At 41.5% G+C, this 17,019-nt stretch overlaps 1 protein-coding gene across 1 annotated transcript in view; it reads right to left on the reverse strand.

Moving 5' to 3' along the window:
• The window catches only part of JARID2 (jumonji and AT-rich interaction domain containing 2), a 211,470-nt gene that overhangs the window by 54,313 nt on the left and 140,138 nt on the right, over positions 1-17,019 (reverse strand). The window contains exon 4 of the mRNA XM_054284528.1: positions 6,241-6,410. Coding sequence (XP_054140503.1) covers positions 6,241-6,410 — 170 coding nt within the window. The remainder of the gene's footprint in view (positions 1-6,240; positions 6,411-17,019) is intronic.

Genomic DNA, 17,019 nt, shown 5'->3' on the forward strand with positions numbered 1-17,019 from the left:
GAGTGCCCAAAATTAAAAAAAAAAAAAAAACACAAACAAAAAAAAAAAAAAAAAAAAAAAACAAAACCAAAAAAACCAACGGAGTGCTTCTTACATCTACAACTCTTATCTGACATTCTCAAAGCCATTTAACTCCACCAGCCTGACTGGATTTTACAGCGAACCTCAAAACCAACGCTTTCCATGTGCAGTTCAACTTTACATTCCCTCCCACCAAGAACAAAACTAGTATGGAAGTTTCAAACCACAGTGATGACATTCCCAACAAGCTACCAGGCTGTGTTTCATACCCAAGAAGAGATCCTGCTAGGTCTATCCCTAGCATAAAATCAGCCATTTGGACAACACTGAAGCTACGGTATATTTGCGGTTTAGAGAAGCAGGCTCAGAGGTTTTTGGCTGGGATAAAGGGCAGGAATTGCCTTTGCCAGAATACTTTACATTGCCCCCTGGGCAGTGAGGCTTTGAATTGCTGCTGCCATCACAGCACTCAGATTCTATGCCAGTAGCTCATCCATAACCAACACCCAGCTACGTCGACACCTATATACAGAGTTAAATATTTATCCTCATTTTACAAAATACTAAGCAGCTTGCTGAGGGATTTGGACTGAATCTGTGACAAATACAAGAGCTAAACCTCAAGATTAGTCTCCTATTTCAATCAGTGAACTGCATCCTGTGGCTTTTTGCAGGGGTAGATATTTGGAATCATTAACATCAGAAAGGGCCCAAAAACTGGAAAATCAAGAAAAGGCTTTCCTCCAGCTGTAGTACTACCCACAGATTACTCTATCTTACTTCAGCACCTCTTCCAATCTCTTAAATCTCCCAGTAGGCAACATGAAATTGTACCTTCCACTGGATGTCTGGAGCTTTGGCACTCCAGCAGCACTCTGTTCCCCTGGGAAGGAATAATCCATGGTGGTGGTCACCAGGGTCTCTTCTCTCTGTTCTTCACACAAGTGTTGTTCACTCTGAGACTGTGTAACCACTTGTCCCTGCCAATACTGATTAAATTACTCTTGTCCTAAACCACCATAAGAGTTGCTTAGTAGCTCATATTCCATAGATGGCCTAAATGGTTGCGTGTATGAGAAACAGCTTATATTCTACACTTCAATGTTACTCCTACCTTTAAAACAGAACTTAGAAATTTTGAGGTTACAATTACTAAATGCAAACTTATTTTTATTAAATGGTTTGTGCATTTAAAATTTAACTTAAAGTTTATTCTTGAATTTTCAATCCATCCTAAAATTTTAGTTTCAAATACTAAATGATATAATAAAATAAATTTTAAAATTTCTTCCAGTATTTGAAACAAATTATTGTATGTCTGCATGTTTTAATATTATTTTGGAATTATAAAAACAAACCCAGACTGCAGAGAAGCTCATACTTTTGGGCAGTGTCAGCATTTCATTGCTTTGCTTCCAGCCCAATCAAGTTGCAGTGCTATCCAACCTGCGTACTCTGATGTGGTGATCGAGTGCCAATGGCTGGTGCTCCAAGAGTGTCCCGTGCAAGGCAGCAGCTCTCCAAGGACAGCAGCACACACTGACTACAGAGCCTGCTGACACCAAACTAACAGGCACACATACCTTTTGCCTTGCTGAAAGGATTGGCAAATTAACAGCTGTTTTCTAACAGCCCAAGATTAAGAAATCCCAAGTTTTGGTTCTGGGGGCTCTCCCATTGTCATCAGAAATCTCCGCAGGTATGAACTGACACAGTCAATTTCTCCAAAAAAGAAGACTTGGATCAAAGGCCCCTGGCCCTTTTTACCACCCAAATACAGGCACCTTAAAGAATAAAAAGCCTGTTTAAGAGCACACTGCACTAAAAGTTAGAAGTTACTGAACTTAAGACAAACATGCACATTTTTAGACAAACATTTCACATAGTGAAATTTTCTGTTTTGATTTTGCCCAATTGTAATAAATCATCAAAATATTAAGTCAGCACAGCATTTAAAGAAAAAGAACAATCACACATTTTGCAGAATAGAAGAGCCTGAAAACTCAATTTGTGAGATCTCAATTAAACCATTTTTATTTAGGAATCCCTGAAATTCTCTAGCATGTAACTCCCAGAGGCTCAGCTTAATTAGAAAATTGATCATGGGAAAACTTCTTAAAATGTACTCTCCTAATCCCAGCCTCCCTGTTATCACCTTTTGCCAAAGATCTATTGCTCACAGGGAGTTGTTTTTCTATCCTCCTTTAGCCTGATATTTGACTCACAATATTTTAACCTGTAAATAATTACAGAGAGCAGAGGTAACTTGAATGCACTGTAACAGAAGCTATTAAGAAAAATATGATCAAAAGCAGAAAACACAGTAAAAGTGAGAGCTGCTGTACTACTACAAGGAGATGACACACTCGTATCTACATGCTGCTGAAAGACACTAATTATGCCTCTGGCAAAGGGCATACAGGCTCCTTCAAAGAAGCTATTTAAAGATAAGAACACTGCAGACAAACACTTCAGAGATATCTGTACTATTCCCCTCCTTGTGTTGAAAATTCTAGGTCACAATTTAATAAAATTTTTAAAAATCACCAATCTTTTTAAAAGGAGGATTTTAAAATAATAGAAAGCAGAGGAGTCTTGCCAAGTTTGGTCAGTCTAGGAATGTATTCCAGGTCTCAGATATTCATCAACTGTTACAGCTTTTTCATTGTGCTCCACTTACCTTTTAAGAAGTAATTAGTACAGTGTATTATCAAATCAAGAGTTTGAAAAACAAACTAATTAAAATACGTCTAAAGCCTTTGTGTTCGGGATAATGAAACCAAGCAGGTCATCTTGGTTAAATTATTTCCCTTTGAAATTACAGGGTGCTAATGGAGTGGGGGGGAGTTAAAATTATTTGAATCATTAGATTTTCTTACACACAGCAGGACAGGTAAATGCGACTTGTTCTCCTAAGTATGGGATCTTATGCATGTCAAGGGACTTTCTTCCACACTGTAGCATGACAGTATTTCTCCTTCAGTGACAGAATTCAGCTGCTCCCACTCAAAATAAACCCCACAAGAACAATGAAGAGTGAGCCATATTGGTGACAGGATGCTTAAATTTCTCTGTTTAAAAACAGAAAAATGAAAGTACACCCTGACACGTGAATTCATGGTGGAATTGAGTCTAAGGTTGGACTTGGTGATCTTGAAGGTGTTTTCCACCCCTAGTGACTCATGATTTTATGATGTGACAAATTTGCACTGTGCTTCTGACACCACTGCTGGGTGTGGTGGGACAAGGGCAGAGAAGACCACTGAGCTGCATTCCCACCAATCCTGGGAAAGACAGCTTTCTCCAAAAAAGGCTTTGATCATGAATCTAGGGATTATATCACAAGATCATTTTGAGGGACACTTAAAAAAAAAAAAAAAAGTTAAACAAACATAGGGATTTACTGTCCTGGATTTTATCACTACTACACTTAAGATTTTTGAATTGCTGATCTTCAACCCTGTCAGTGTGCTCTTATTTACATGCAATTGCATGTTGCATTTCATGGTGAAAGCACAAAGAGCCAAGGTGAGCACATACAGCTGGACAGAAGTCAGAACAACCACTTGGTCCCACCGTGCAAACAATTCTGAAACCCTCAACACTGCAAGAAAAATAATAGCATGGAGGTTCCAAATCAAAATAACTCCTTCCAAAAAATCCCAAGTCTTCCTTCCCTAAGCAGGATCTTAATAAGCTGCTGGCTCTTCCCTCTGCAGGCTCACTAGGCAGCACCAGAAGAGTAGCACCAAACCAAGCCTGCCAGTGCCCTGGAGAGTCACTTGTAGGACCTTTCTGGAGCTGGATGTACCAGCATTGCTCCTACATGAACTCCCTACCAGCATATAAACAACCAGCTTCCATCTCCTGCTTTTGAAATGGACACATCACAAAACAACCACCTGAAGCTAAACATTCCCAGAGGCCACATGGACGCAACCTCAGGCAGCCAGGACCTCTTGAAGGACACAGCAGTGCAGGCACAGAAGCCAGAACCACGCTAATACAGGTCTGAACAACCCACTCCTCCCTCCAAGCCACAGCACTCCCCTGCTCATCCACAGAGAAGCATCCAGGGAGCAGGTGTCCAGGAAGATTCTCCTGCCTCTCTTGAACTGGCTCTTTTCATGTCTTATACAGGGGTGATGCAGTAATAAGCTTGTGGGGGTGCTGAAACACAAAGCTGACAGCTTTCCCTTTCACAGTTTTTCTTCAGACTGTTTAAGCAGACCAAGAACATGCCATGTGTGGCACTCAGAGCAGACTCTCCCTTGTGGTTTTTAACATAATTGTAATTGTGATCTTGCTGTCTGAATGCACGTGTTGTCAGAAATGTTCGAGTACTCCTGCATACTGAAGAAATTAGGAATGAATTGCAAGTTCTTAATTGACAGTACAAAACATCAATTATGCCACAGATGAATAACAAAGGAGAAAATTACAGGTGCAAGAGCTAAACACCCATTGATTTAAATAAAAAATAAAAAAAAAATAAAAAAGCCCAACAACATGAAGCACTGGAATAGGACTAAAGTACCCATGCCTCCCATTTGCATTGTTAAACCAGAACGCAGAGAGAATGCTAAGAGAGTAGGAAATAAAAGTGGAGATAAGTGACACCCCCACACAGGTTGCCTTTCTGTAAGTGCAAGTGCCTTCAAAGCTATAAATAGCACATGATTAGTTAGCAAGCAGTGGAAACAAGTGTGTGAATGCAGCCATGTGTGCTCACACACAGACACACAGACACACAGAACCCCTATCTGACTCTTCCCACCAACAACTGTGGCAGTTGGCCCAGACCACAGCAGTGACACGCTGCCAACAGACTGATCAACCTCACGGCACACTAAATTAGAAATACATTTCCACAGATTACATTTCAGAGGACCATTATGCCACTTTAAACTCCATTAGATTCTGCTCCTCTCCATCCTTTAAATAAACACAAAAGCTAGCAAATCACCCTCTGCTATCCCCTCCACCCACCCACTTTACCAGAGGTCCCAACAGGATGGAGGCTCCATACTGGATGTGAAATAAGAAGGATAAAATAGCAACCAGTCTGAAGACACCACTAGCCTTACAGAAGAAAAAAAGAAATCAAACCACACTGCATTAAGGTGAGAAAGCCTCAGCAGGAAGCTACAGGTGGTGTTGATCACTGCTGTCCACAGATGCAACAGAGACCTAAGAAAGGGGAACTCAAGGTCTGAAAGATTCAACCCACTGGGAAAGACTTTTTCAGAAAAGTTTTACCTGCAACAAATGCACACCCTTTCATCAGGTAATGGGACAAAACAACAGCAAGAGGCACCATTCCAGCACAGAGCATGCAGCTATGGCTAACTAATGAGACAGGGGATGCACCTGTCCAGAAACACACAGCAAGAGACAACATGACAATTGGGGGATTAAACTGAAAGATGCTATCTTAAACACATGACTTGGGACACAGGGCCATGGAAAGTCTTAAGAAAAATGACCACTCGAGTAACATCTCCTTCTCTAGCTTAATCTAGACAGTACCTCATGCTCAGGCCCCCAAGTCTGGCAGGCAGGCTTGCACACACACAGCCCATGGATCCCTGACACATCACACAGCTCCAGCCAGGCTCGAGCACCTGTTACTGTGAAGTAATTCAAGTATTTCACTCCACAATTTCAGATGCCTCCTTTGTACTTAGATTGCTGAGAGGAGGAGCTCACCTGTTTTAATTATCACCACAGGAACAATCCAGCTCCTGAGGCAGACAAGAAGAATGGCAACCCCTCCACCCACTGTCAGATGAAAAGCCTCACTCAGATTGAACAATAAAGGACAGTGAGTAGGTAGACAAGGGGAATTTCCAAGCAGATTTTCTCCTCTTGCAGTAACAAGTACTCAGGCAAGTTAAGCACTTCTCCAGTTTACAGTCAGACAAAACAAAGGAGGATAGGGAGGACTTAAGAGAGCTAGACAAAAACCCATTCAAGGTAACAGAGAGCCAAGCATAAAAGAAATTTCTTTTTGCACTATTACCCGCCTCATTTTATGATCTTTAGAACCATGAACTCGAATGCTCCTGCTGCAGATACAGTCAGATTGCTGAGAGCTGAAATGCACACAATACCTTCAAGTGCAGCTCCAGTACATTTGTCTGGCTACTGCTTGGTGTGCAGTGCTACAGCTCCTTCTGTGAATGAGACTGTGCCCCAGCACTGCTGCCAGGTACCTACCTCGAAGACAGAGGAAAGTGAGAAAATCTTCTGTCTTGGGCTTCCTTTTGGAGAGGTCAGAAATCTGAGTGGCAGGAGGGGGTAACAACGGCTCCACTATCTTTATTGGAGTTGTGCTGGGACTGTTTGGCTGGGACTGAGCAAACTTCCTTTGTGCTTGCAGCCTTGGCCTGTGGAAACAAGAGCACATCAGAAACATGTTAGGCAGAACTTACTGGATGTGTGAAAACATAAAAATTCACCATACAGGACGGAGAGAGAGAGAGAGAGAGATCTGAATCCATCTCCCACCAATACCAAATCCCTAACTGGGTCAATAATGAAGACAGTATTTTATTTGTTTTACCCTTTGGTATCTTCTGCTACAATTTGGAAAACCAGAAAGGGAACATCTTGACTGCAAAATCTGTGACTACTGTTTCATATGTTCTGAGTGTCTTCTTGCACATGATACAATTACAGTTTACCATTCACTTATTTGGAAATTAAATCTGTATTTTGCACCACGAAAATGCCTTTTTTTTTGTTAAGTGTTAGTGCTCATTGCTTTCTGTTTTTAATTAAATTACAAATTAGGTTTATTTTAGCCCCATTAAGGTTTTAATTTATTCCAGTCTGCTAGAATCTTATTTTTATAGAAAAATATATAAATAGATAAGGTGTATATATATATTTGTGCCCAGTTCTAAAAAATAAAACCTCTAGGAAAAATATTTTTGACAGGGAAAACATCAAGTTTTCCTTTAGATTTTATTTGTTTGGCCACAGCCCAGAAGACAGTAAGCAAGGAGGTCAGCAGTGGGGTTAAGCAGGATTTGGGATAAATTTGTAATATTGAAGGACATGTGTGGAATGAATTTGTTCAGTCTTGGTAGTGGGCAATAGACTGACACTCTCTGATTAGTTTTAAAACATGCCAGAATACGGCTGCAGGAAATGAGCGGCTGCAGGTGATTTTGGCACTTGGCTGCAAATTATTTCAAGCCTATCTGAAGGCTCTGATTAACTGCTATGTAGCAATGAATATGATTTTCTTTAATATACCTAGAACGTAAATTGGTATTAGGGAAAGCATTTTGGGGCAGGACAGATACCCAGAGGGGGTCTCGCTGGGAGCCTGGCTCAGTTCCCCACATAAGAACATGTTAATTTCTCACTTAAGCAACTGGGATTGTAATTATGATCTTTATTACAGCTTCAAAAAGGAGAGAAGCTACAGAAAGAACTTAAAACCTTGTTGAGAAAGGATGCAATTTTATGTCATTTTATTCCCTAATAGCAGAGTATTTACATAATGTCAAAGTGAAACATATTAAATAACACTGAAGGGAAGCCCAGGTCTTGTCACTCCATGGCAGCCTCGACTGTTGTGACTTAAGGAAAGCACAGTTATAGTTTGGGAGGGATGTGACACATAATTGGCAAACCTCTTGTTTTTCACGGGTATTAACCTTAGATATTTGGGTAACGAGCTTTGTTACAACAAACACATCCCCTAATGACAACAGAGAACCAAAGCAACATTCAGCAGTTTTCTCCCTAAACTACGCATAAAATTGTCCTTGTCCTCACTATCCAACCCCCACTGCCCTGAACAACAAAACATACCAGTCATTCCTACTGTTTTTTTCAATCTCCTCCATGGCAAAAATAACCTGGTGTTTACAATTTTTTTGTCATGGTGCTTATAATTTGTGAACTGGAACTAAAAGACTATTTAGCACATATATTTCCTCATATCTATGAACAATTATCTCTCCAGGATAAAGGTCTTGTATAGATATGCTTGTATCTACAAAAAATTACTCAAGATTGCTTTGCAAAGCCCCATCTCTTCAAGCAGACTGAGGACTCCCGTGCAGGATGAATGGTATTTTAATTTCAAGCAACTACATTTCTATCACCAAAACCATACATGCAGCCAGAGAAAAACGCTTTGTGTTGGCTCCTGTTCTGCACAAAACATATGCTCTCTCGGCAAAAAGCAGACTATAAAGGTTAGCAAGCATCCTGGCTTTCTGCACAGCAATTTTTTCCCATTGATGTGCTTCATCAGCCAGGCTGTTAAAAACATAAACCCACCCACTCTCTGCGTCTCTGTACCTGCTCAAATCTCATGTGATCAGTGATAAGCAAGGAGTACCACCACCCACCATGCCACAAAGTAAAGATTAAGTCTGTTTTATGATTCAAAATTAACCCTTTGCAGCAAGAGAATCAGCCATGCTGATTTGCAGTATCCCTATTATCAGTCCCCAGAGCACTGAAACAGGATTAGAGAACGACTTGCAAGTTTGGCATAGATGTGAAATGAATTAGGGAACCTAAAGTACTTTTGGTTCTCTTTTTGAAAGTACACTGTCTGCTACCATTCTTTTCTGGGACAAAAAAGTCCCCATGGGGCACAGAGCCTGGCCTGGCAGCACCACAGGCTCTTCATACCCATGGGGGCCCTTGATTGCAGCAAGGATAGAGAAAATTCCAGGTATTCCTTCCACTTACAACCATGAATTGTTGCTGCTTCTCCCAGGGAGGCTGTGGAGACTTGTTGCTATATGGTCAGATGTGCCTGAAATGCTTCTCCTCCCAGAGAGGAAAGATGGCTGTGACACAAAACCAGGCCCCCTTATGAAATATCCATCTTTTATTAAAACCACAAGCAGTTACAGGGTGTAAATATCACTGATTCAATTTATGAACGCCAGTAAATGAAAGAACTCCCTTATGACTGCAGCATCCTTTAGGTTTCTGCGAGAAGTACTGTTCCCTGCCTGGATATGTGTGTGCTCCATAGGCTTCTACTGCAGTGCCTGAGAGTGCATACAGAATGAGCTGTGAGCAAGAAATAAACTATTCTGTAGCTACAGCACACAGGGATGAGGAAGCAAAAGACACGTTCTTAAGTAGCCATTGCTTCAGATTGATGTAAACATGACCAGTTTCAAAGGTGGGCCAGCAAAGAAAAAACATTGTCAGGAACTAAAATTGTTTCCTTGTGAAGGCATGTTTGCACATTAATAAACTTGTATGTCCCCATGAAAACCTCTAGCAGCATAAAACCAATTATTTCAGGTATGGTTTCACATGACACTTTATCCAATCTAGGTGTGAAGCTGCTGCCAAAGAAGGATTGTACCCTCCTTCTTCACTACAGTTCCATTAGAGGAAGCGTATCAGGTTGTACTCACACACCACTTCTGAACAAGGAAGAACAGAAATGATAAAAGTGTTAAGAAAGACACCGTGTGGGTACGATGGTGCCTATCTAAAATTTATAAAGGAACAGTGTAGCCAGCAGGACCAAGACAGTGACTGTCCTCCTGCACTCAGCATTGCTGGGGCCACACCTCAAATGCTGTGTTCAGTTTTGGGCCCCTCACCATGAGAAATACGTTGAGGTGGTGGAGATGGAAATGGAGCTGGTGAAGGGTCAGCAGCACAAGCCCTGTAAGAACGGAGTGAGAGAGCTGGGGGTGTTTAGCCTGGAGAAAAGAAGGCTCAGGGGGAATCCCATTGCTCTCCACAACCACCTGAAGGGAACATGTAGCCAGATGGGGGTCAGTCTCCCACATAACAAATGACAGGACCAGAGGCAAAGGCCTCAAGTTTTGCCAGTGGATATTTAGATTGGGTATTAGGAAAAGTTTCTTTACAGAAAGGGTTGCAAAGCATTGGAATAGTCTGCCCAGAGAAGTGATTGAGTCACCATCCCTGGAGGCATTTAAAAAGGCACATGGGTGTGGCACTTAAGGACACAGGTAGACTTGGCAGTGCTGGGTCAGTGGTTGGAGTCAAAGATTTTAAAGGTCTTTTCCAACATAAATGAATCCATGATTGTTTAAATGCCTAACACCACCAACACTTTGCTCTTTGCTTCCTAATGCAAGGATTTCTGCTGGAATGACCTATTTAGCGTGCATTTGGCAACAACAGACAGATTGGCATGAGCAGCAGAAAGAACAAAAAAAATTCTGTTTCCGTCCTCAAAATAAATTGCTCACTTTGTCCTCACTGAAAGGGTACACACTATGTAAGGCTCATAAAGACGCAAACAGAAAAAACTTCGCAAGACGGAAAAGGATGAGGAAAGAACTTAAAATAATCCCACATCTAAACGTCATGCGAACACCCAACATGCAGCCAGAAATATCCTGACCATTTAAAAATAAACAGTAAACCACTTTCTCTCAACAGAAGCGATTATTTTACTTCTACTTCTTTTGAGAGACTTTAAACACATACCTACGACGCAAAGTTCAAAAAAGCCTCAGCCTGAGGAAGTTTCACCTCCTTTGGGTATGCTTCTCTTCTACTGAACTGACTGTTTAGGTCTAAGAAAGTAAATTTCAGCCAGAGACTAAAACACCACAACAAAAATATCCTGATTACAAAAAGTCAGGCTAAGCTACAAAACAATTCTCCCCCGACACAAAATATGCTTTTTGAGGCTTTTTTAGAGTAGAACTCATTTTTAGTAGAACATTTTAAGCAAATTGCATTCTTTGTAATTAAAACACTACAGTTTGTGTTAACTAAAAGTGCTTCAGAACGTCTTTTTAAAAAAGCATATCCTAGGACCATTCCTTTAGCTTGTAAAAAAATTCACATTTAGGAAAAAAAGACTTAGTACACAAAGGCGGTCTTTTCTTCACAAAGCAAAGTTCAGGCTAGTAACAGCAATCTATGTTAAATTTAGTAAACATTAACATTCTAGATAACAGTGCATGTTGTGATATAAATCAAGTATTAAACTATCAGTATGTGAGATTTTGTTGTACATGAATACAAAAATCTTACTCTTTTCACTTTATTACTCCATTACTCCTAAGCGAAGACAAAGCATAAATATGATACAACACACACAAAACCAAATACACACAGATTTGTAATATATTTGAATGCATACTAATCTATTTATAGAAAGTTCTGGGTTTGAGAGGCTGTTCTCATGCCTAAGCATCTCAACTGGGAAGAGATTTGCAAAACAATCTTCTGCAAATGTTCTCTAATCTCCAGCAATCTGCAGGTTTCCACCAAGCTTCCTGCTTAGTGTGTGCTACCATATGTCCTTGCTGCTTGGTCTCATTACCTTTCACTTACTCCTGAAACTCCACTTTTGCTTTTGTCTTTTCCTGCTTTTCTGTAGCCTGATATAACCTTTTCTTGATAACAGCAGGACAAGAAGCTAGGTTTCCAAACACTATAGGAACCATAGCTGAAGCAGCTGCTTGAGCGGTACAGTTTTGTGACTAATTCCCATTTTCCTTCTCACTGCAATGTGCTTTTCACTGAACAATTAAAGGAAGGCTCTGGCATGGCTAGGCACTCTACCTCACAGATTTTGTCCACGCTAACATCATTATAGCTTCCCCTCTGCTGAATACCTGGGTTATTTACTTCCTTGCTATGACATTTTGCTGGCATGGTGAAAAACTTCTCTGAGGTTTGCTTGGCTCTGTGCCCCTGATCTCGATGAGGTCTGAAGTGCACCATATTTTGGTCTCATTGGAGGTGATAAAACAAGTATGTCAATTGTGTAACTGCACCATACAACGTGGCACTCGCTCTTGGCACACAGCATGTCCGGACAGAAAAATTCACTTGGTGTGTGCAGCTTTGTTCAGTAAGGTAAACTTGAATGTGACAGGCTGCAGAAATATTCTGCCCTCATTTAAAAATAAAATAAAAAAGTAATTTAGGCTTTAATAGCCAGGTGTCTGCTGGAAATCAGATGATTATCAAGTGTGTAATTTCCACCTCAAAGTCGACCATGTTACACAGGCACTTCTAGGCAAGCCCAAGATGAGTATGCAAAACTTGTTGCTGGAGGTATCATTCTTCATGGGACAAAAAAGAAATCTTGTGCCAGCAGGAAGCATGGCTAAGCTACATTTACCCGTTCAATCCTCAGAGTAAGTCTAACAAGAGTAAGTGACCTTCTAGAAGACCACCAGTTCATGTGAACAGGGCTCCAAACTTCAACAAGTTTTCTATGACAATAATGCCAAAACTTATATGAAACCTATTATTTTTTCCCCAAACCATGATGCTTAACATTTGGATAATCAAAAATATGAGGTGGGGAAAAAAATTCCCCTCAGAACACAAGATCTTGTTGGCTGTCCCTGGAGCACACCTGAGTGCACGTGTTGGCTCTGGTGGCACTAGGCTATTTGTACACACACATCTCTGCCACCACTGTGTCCCAAGCTACCCTGTCAGGTCAATCAACAGCACCACACCAAGAGCAAGAAAGCCAGCATGTGAAGGAGTCCTTTGAACTGCATTTCCTCTCCCACATGCCCCAAAGCTACTGGGATAGCATTTTCTGCCCCTATCAGTGGTATCTGTTGCCCATTTGATAACACGACTCCATTGCTACTGCCAGCAAATCTGCAGTAGAGGAAATGGAGACTCAGTCAGTATCTGTGTCCCTACACAGGCTTGTGCCAGGAAGGGACTAGAAATTAAGAGACCCGGTTGCTCCCATCCATGCAGATAATCAAGTGCAGCTAACTATTGCAAAGCATGGGATCACTCTCAGATATGGCTCCTTCAAAATAATTCACAAGATAATGTAACCTGAGACACAGCCTAGACCTGTACTACCAGGTAACAGCATAATTCTTAACCCTGTCATATGATTAAAAGAATCTGGGCTACTTTTCAGTAAATTAAACATTGCAGAAAGGTTGAATGCAACAATTTGCAGAAGCTGTTTTTACTAAGACCTTTATTCACTCAATCTTTTTTACTTTCTGTGGGCCTGTAAATCAAAATTGAGCGTAAATTAACAACAAAATTTTATACCAGATTTAAATCTTCAAGTGATCCAATGAAAGCACAATATTAAGTCCATTCAGTCCTTGACTGTGAAGCCTAACAGGGCACATTCCTTTAAAAAACACTTCTTGCTCTAAAACTTTAGCCACAATGAATGAATGCACATTTTCCTTTGAGATTTTTGTGTGTGTGTGTGTGTGTGTATGTGTGTTTTGTTAAATGGGAAACAGCTGGTTTCTGAGAACCTCCTCTCCTGTTAACAACAGAAAGGTGTTTGGGAATGGCATTTAATGAACAATAATTGAGCTAACCCATATGCTTCGTGACTAGTTCAAAGTACAGCTAGACGCAAACTTTTTTTCCTAAAAACTGCTCCAGTTATCATTAATTCTGGAACCGCCTGTTTTTCCTGGCAATGCTCACTGATTACAAGAAGGTACTTGCAGTCTCCAAACCCTCCTCGTGTCATGCAGTTTAGCAGAGACACTTATACCTACTAAGGGAAACAGCTGGCTGTTCAAACAGCACAAAAGATAGCACTGGGCAAAGTGGGAGTCCTTAAAAGCTGCTGGGCACAGTTACCATCCCCCACCACTTCAACTGTGTCAGGAGGAACTGGACAACTCCAGCCACCAAAAATGAGCTTTGCACATACTCCACATTGCCTATATAAGCAGTCACAATGCCACAGGTAGGGACACCTTGCCTGCTAGGCTGAGGCCCATACTGGACAGTTTATAGAAGAAGCTGTAGAAAACTAACATTGTGTTCAGGTTTCACCTGTGGATCCAGTAAGTGCAGGTGTTTCAGTGGTCTAGATAACCTTGAGAGGGCTAAATCACACTGGCCACTCAATGCCCTGGGGTTTTGCCCTGAAACATCCACAGTGCTCAGGGAATTTCGACACTATTTTAAGTAGCAGTAGGATTTCCCAGTGTGAACTTGAGTGCCCTTCATGGACTTCAGGATACAGGAAAGCAAAGAGAAACAAGAAATGATCCAAAAAACCAAAAGCATAATTAGCCAAAGTTGCAGGAGAATGAGTCCCCTGTCACCTTACTGCTGCAACTGGTTTTAACTGGACTTGATGCAAGAACAGTCCATGCTTATTGCACACAATTTCCATCACTGCAGCACTGCAGGCAGGGTCATAACCTCTCATCGTGCATAAACCAAAACTTAACTTTGACTTACCAAGGTGCAACTCCAGCAGGGCACAATTACAAAACCACACATCCACCTTCAAATATGTCAACAATGGCATACTTCAAGCTCAGACTGTAAGCAGCTGGATAAAGGCTGATTTAGATTGAAATACTTTAATGACCATCAAATACTCAAACCCTTCCACCTGTCCCATGTACCAGTCGCTGTGGCAGGTACAGGAGAGTTTATTAGCTGCTGTCCAGAGAGAAGCAGCAGTGGGAGTGTGATCAAATGAGGACATGGCAGCTAAATAAAGCTCCCAAGAAGCACTTTTCTTACAGCCTTCAGATCACACTATAGCAACTGTCCTACAGACTTCTCCATAAATCCAGGGCCAAAGCCTTATTCCTCTATAAGTAAGTGTGGGACCTGGACAAAGAGAAAGAAAATTAGTCTTTTAAATCTACTTTCTCCAAGGTTATAACACCTGAGATTGGACAAAAAGTTTTCCTCTCCATACAGACATGTGGTGAGCTGTACATGGCAATAGATGGCAGAAGAGATCCTTCTGAATACTGGAGACAGGTGGTGCCACCCTTCCTTTGTCCTGCAACAGTTCTTAAAAATTCCCATTCTGGAGTAGCTTCATTTCTAATCTAAGAACATAAGCACTGGTACTTCAACCTTTGACTGCTCCAAGTTGTACTCCAGCTGTGTCTACACTGTACCATATTGCACATTGCATAAAGCCTTCAAATTCATCGGTCTACATGGAAATCAATCTAACAACAATGTTGCAGACTGTGAGTCCTACAAATGCTCCTCCTAAAGTCCTGGTTATTGCTGATACCCTCAACACCACAGCCAACAGCATTCGGCTGAGCCAGCTCAGATATGCCCGCAGAAGCTACAAAGGTGCGCAGTAATGCAAAACCAGCCTCATTCAGAAGGAACAGGAATGTATTCCAGAAGTCCATTTTGGAGGGGGCTGTGTCCTAGATACATCTCTTTCCCTGCTGCTCCTTGAGCTATGCATGCTGCAGAGATTGCACCCCAGCTTATGACACTTTGACTCTTGGGACTAAGCTGTGGTGGGAGCCACTGCACTCGTGTGAAGCAGTACCGAGCACCAGCTGATGAGCACTGACTTCAGCAGCACCAGAAAAGCTACAACAACTTCTGACTCCTCGCCACACTCCCACCTGTGCACAGCTTACTTCAGCTCCTGCACCCATGTTCTGGAGGCATTCCTCTTCTGCAGCATTCCTCATCTCAGGCTGCTACTTGGTTCTCTTCACCACAGCGCTCTGCAAGCTGCCTACCAAGCACAGCTGAGCACAGCTACCTACAAAAGTACTTGGCAAATGGAGACTAGGGTTTCCAGTTCCTGCATCCAGAAATGAGGGCTGCCCCTCTATTCTAGCAGTGTGACCCAAGATTCCAATACTTTTCAGCTTGAGCCAAAACCACCATGCCATACCAGAAAGCAAGAAGAACATCACCAAGGAGTACAGGTCTGCCATTTTATGCTGTGCTGCTGCAGAGAAGAGCATCACCACATGCTAGAAAGTCAAAATGCAAAACCACAGCAGCAAAAAAAAAGAATTAAGGAACTCATTTACATTTACTTGGTTTTTAATAATCACTACCAGATGTCTGAGCATGTACTATGTCTACAAACTTCTTTTCAAGAAGAAAACCACAAGAACAAAGTTATTTTTTCACATTAAACCCTGTCCCTTGTGCTGGAAGTAAACAAGGTTGAACTCCATGCTAACAGACACCTTCCTCACTGGAAGGAGGATGAATTTCCAGTTCACTTGCACGATCTCCACCTACTGGCAAGGAACCTGTCAAGGTCCTGCTGCCAACACTCGCTGAAGGTGGAAGAATGAAGCAACCTCAGAAGTCTTCTGATATTGAGGTGAAGCCAGTATGGGAAAGCCTAGGGGCACAAAATGGTCTCCCCTTCCACTTCAATTCTCTGCAACACCCTGCTGCAGTCTGCTTGGAATTGCAGGCAACTTTGTTAATTTTGTTATTGTTTATTAACGATGCAGGTTTGGTAAAAAACCAAATAGACTGAATTATTTTCAAAAGTGTTTTTGACCCCTACAGAAAGATTTCCCACCCTATGGAAGACAGCCTGTAGAACGTTAAAACTGTTCATTTTGAGAAAACTTGAGCACTGCCCCCTATTTCATTACAGAGAAGTCAAAATTACTTCTAGCACAACACACTGTGCAGCTTCAATATTATTCTAGTATTATTTTCGGTGTCCTCAGACATCTGAGGGACATCTGCAAAACTTGTTCACTTCCCAGTTCCCAAGCAGGAGGCATTAAACAAAACCAGTATGGTTCAGATGACAGAGCTTCCCACTTCCTTACTCATGAGATGCCTGAGCACTACCCAAACCCCTGGTCACTGATCAATTCAGAGCTGCTCTTTGTTCCCTATGATAAACCAAATAATACCAAACATAGCAGCAGCTCCCTCCCTAGTAATTTGACCAGCTGCTAAAACTCAAGAGGATGCAAGATCAAAGCCATACGACTGAAGGAAAATTCTTTTTTCACTTCGAGCAGCCTTTTCTCTGCAATTGTGCTTTAGAAAAAAATTGTTTTACAGACCATTTCATTCTTGTTTTCCAATCTCAGAAAAACACGCGTACCTCAACTTCAGCAATTGTTCACCTTTGCCCTAAAAGCAACTTGCACTAGCCAGGAAGCCACAGATTACTTCTGGCAGAAATGTCAGAAATAACAGTGTATGGATCATTCTAGCCATCATCTGAATGGCTGAGAAACTTCCTGTTCAATTAAGCCCTGCATTAATCCCTAACATTTG

Source organism: Melozone crissalis, unplaced genomic scaffold, assembly GCF_028551555.1.
Source record: "Melozone crissalis strain CALT ecotype California unplaced genomic scaffold, PUWL_Pcris_2 ptg000042l_1, whole genome shotgun sequence".
Taxonomy (NCBI): domain Eukaryota; kingdom Metazoa; phylum Chordata; class Aves; order Passeriformes; family Passerellidae; genus Melozone; species Melozone crissalis.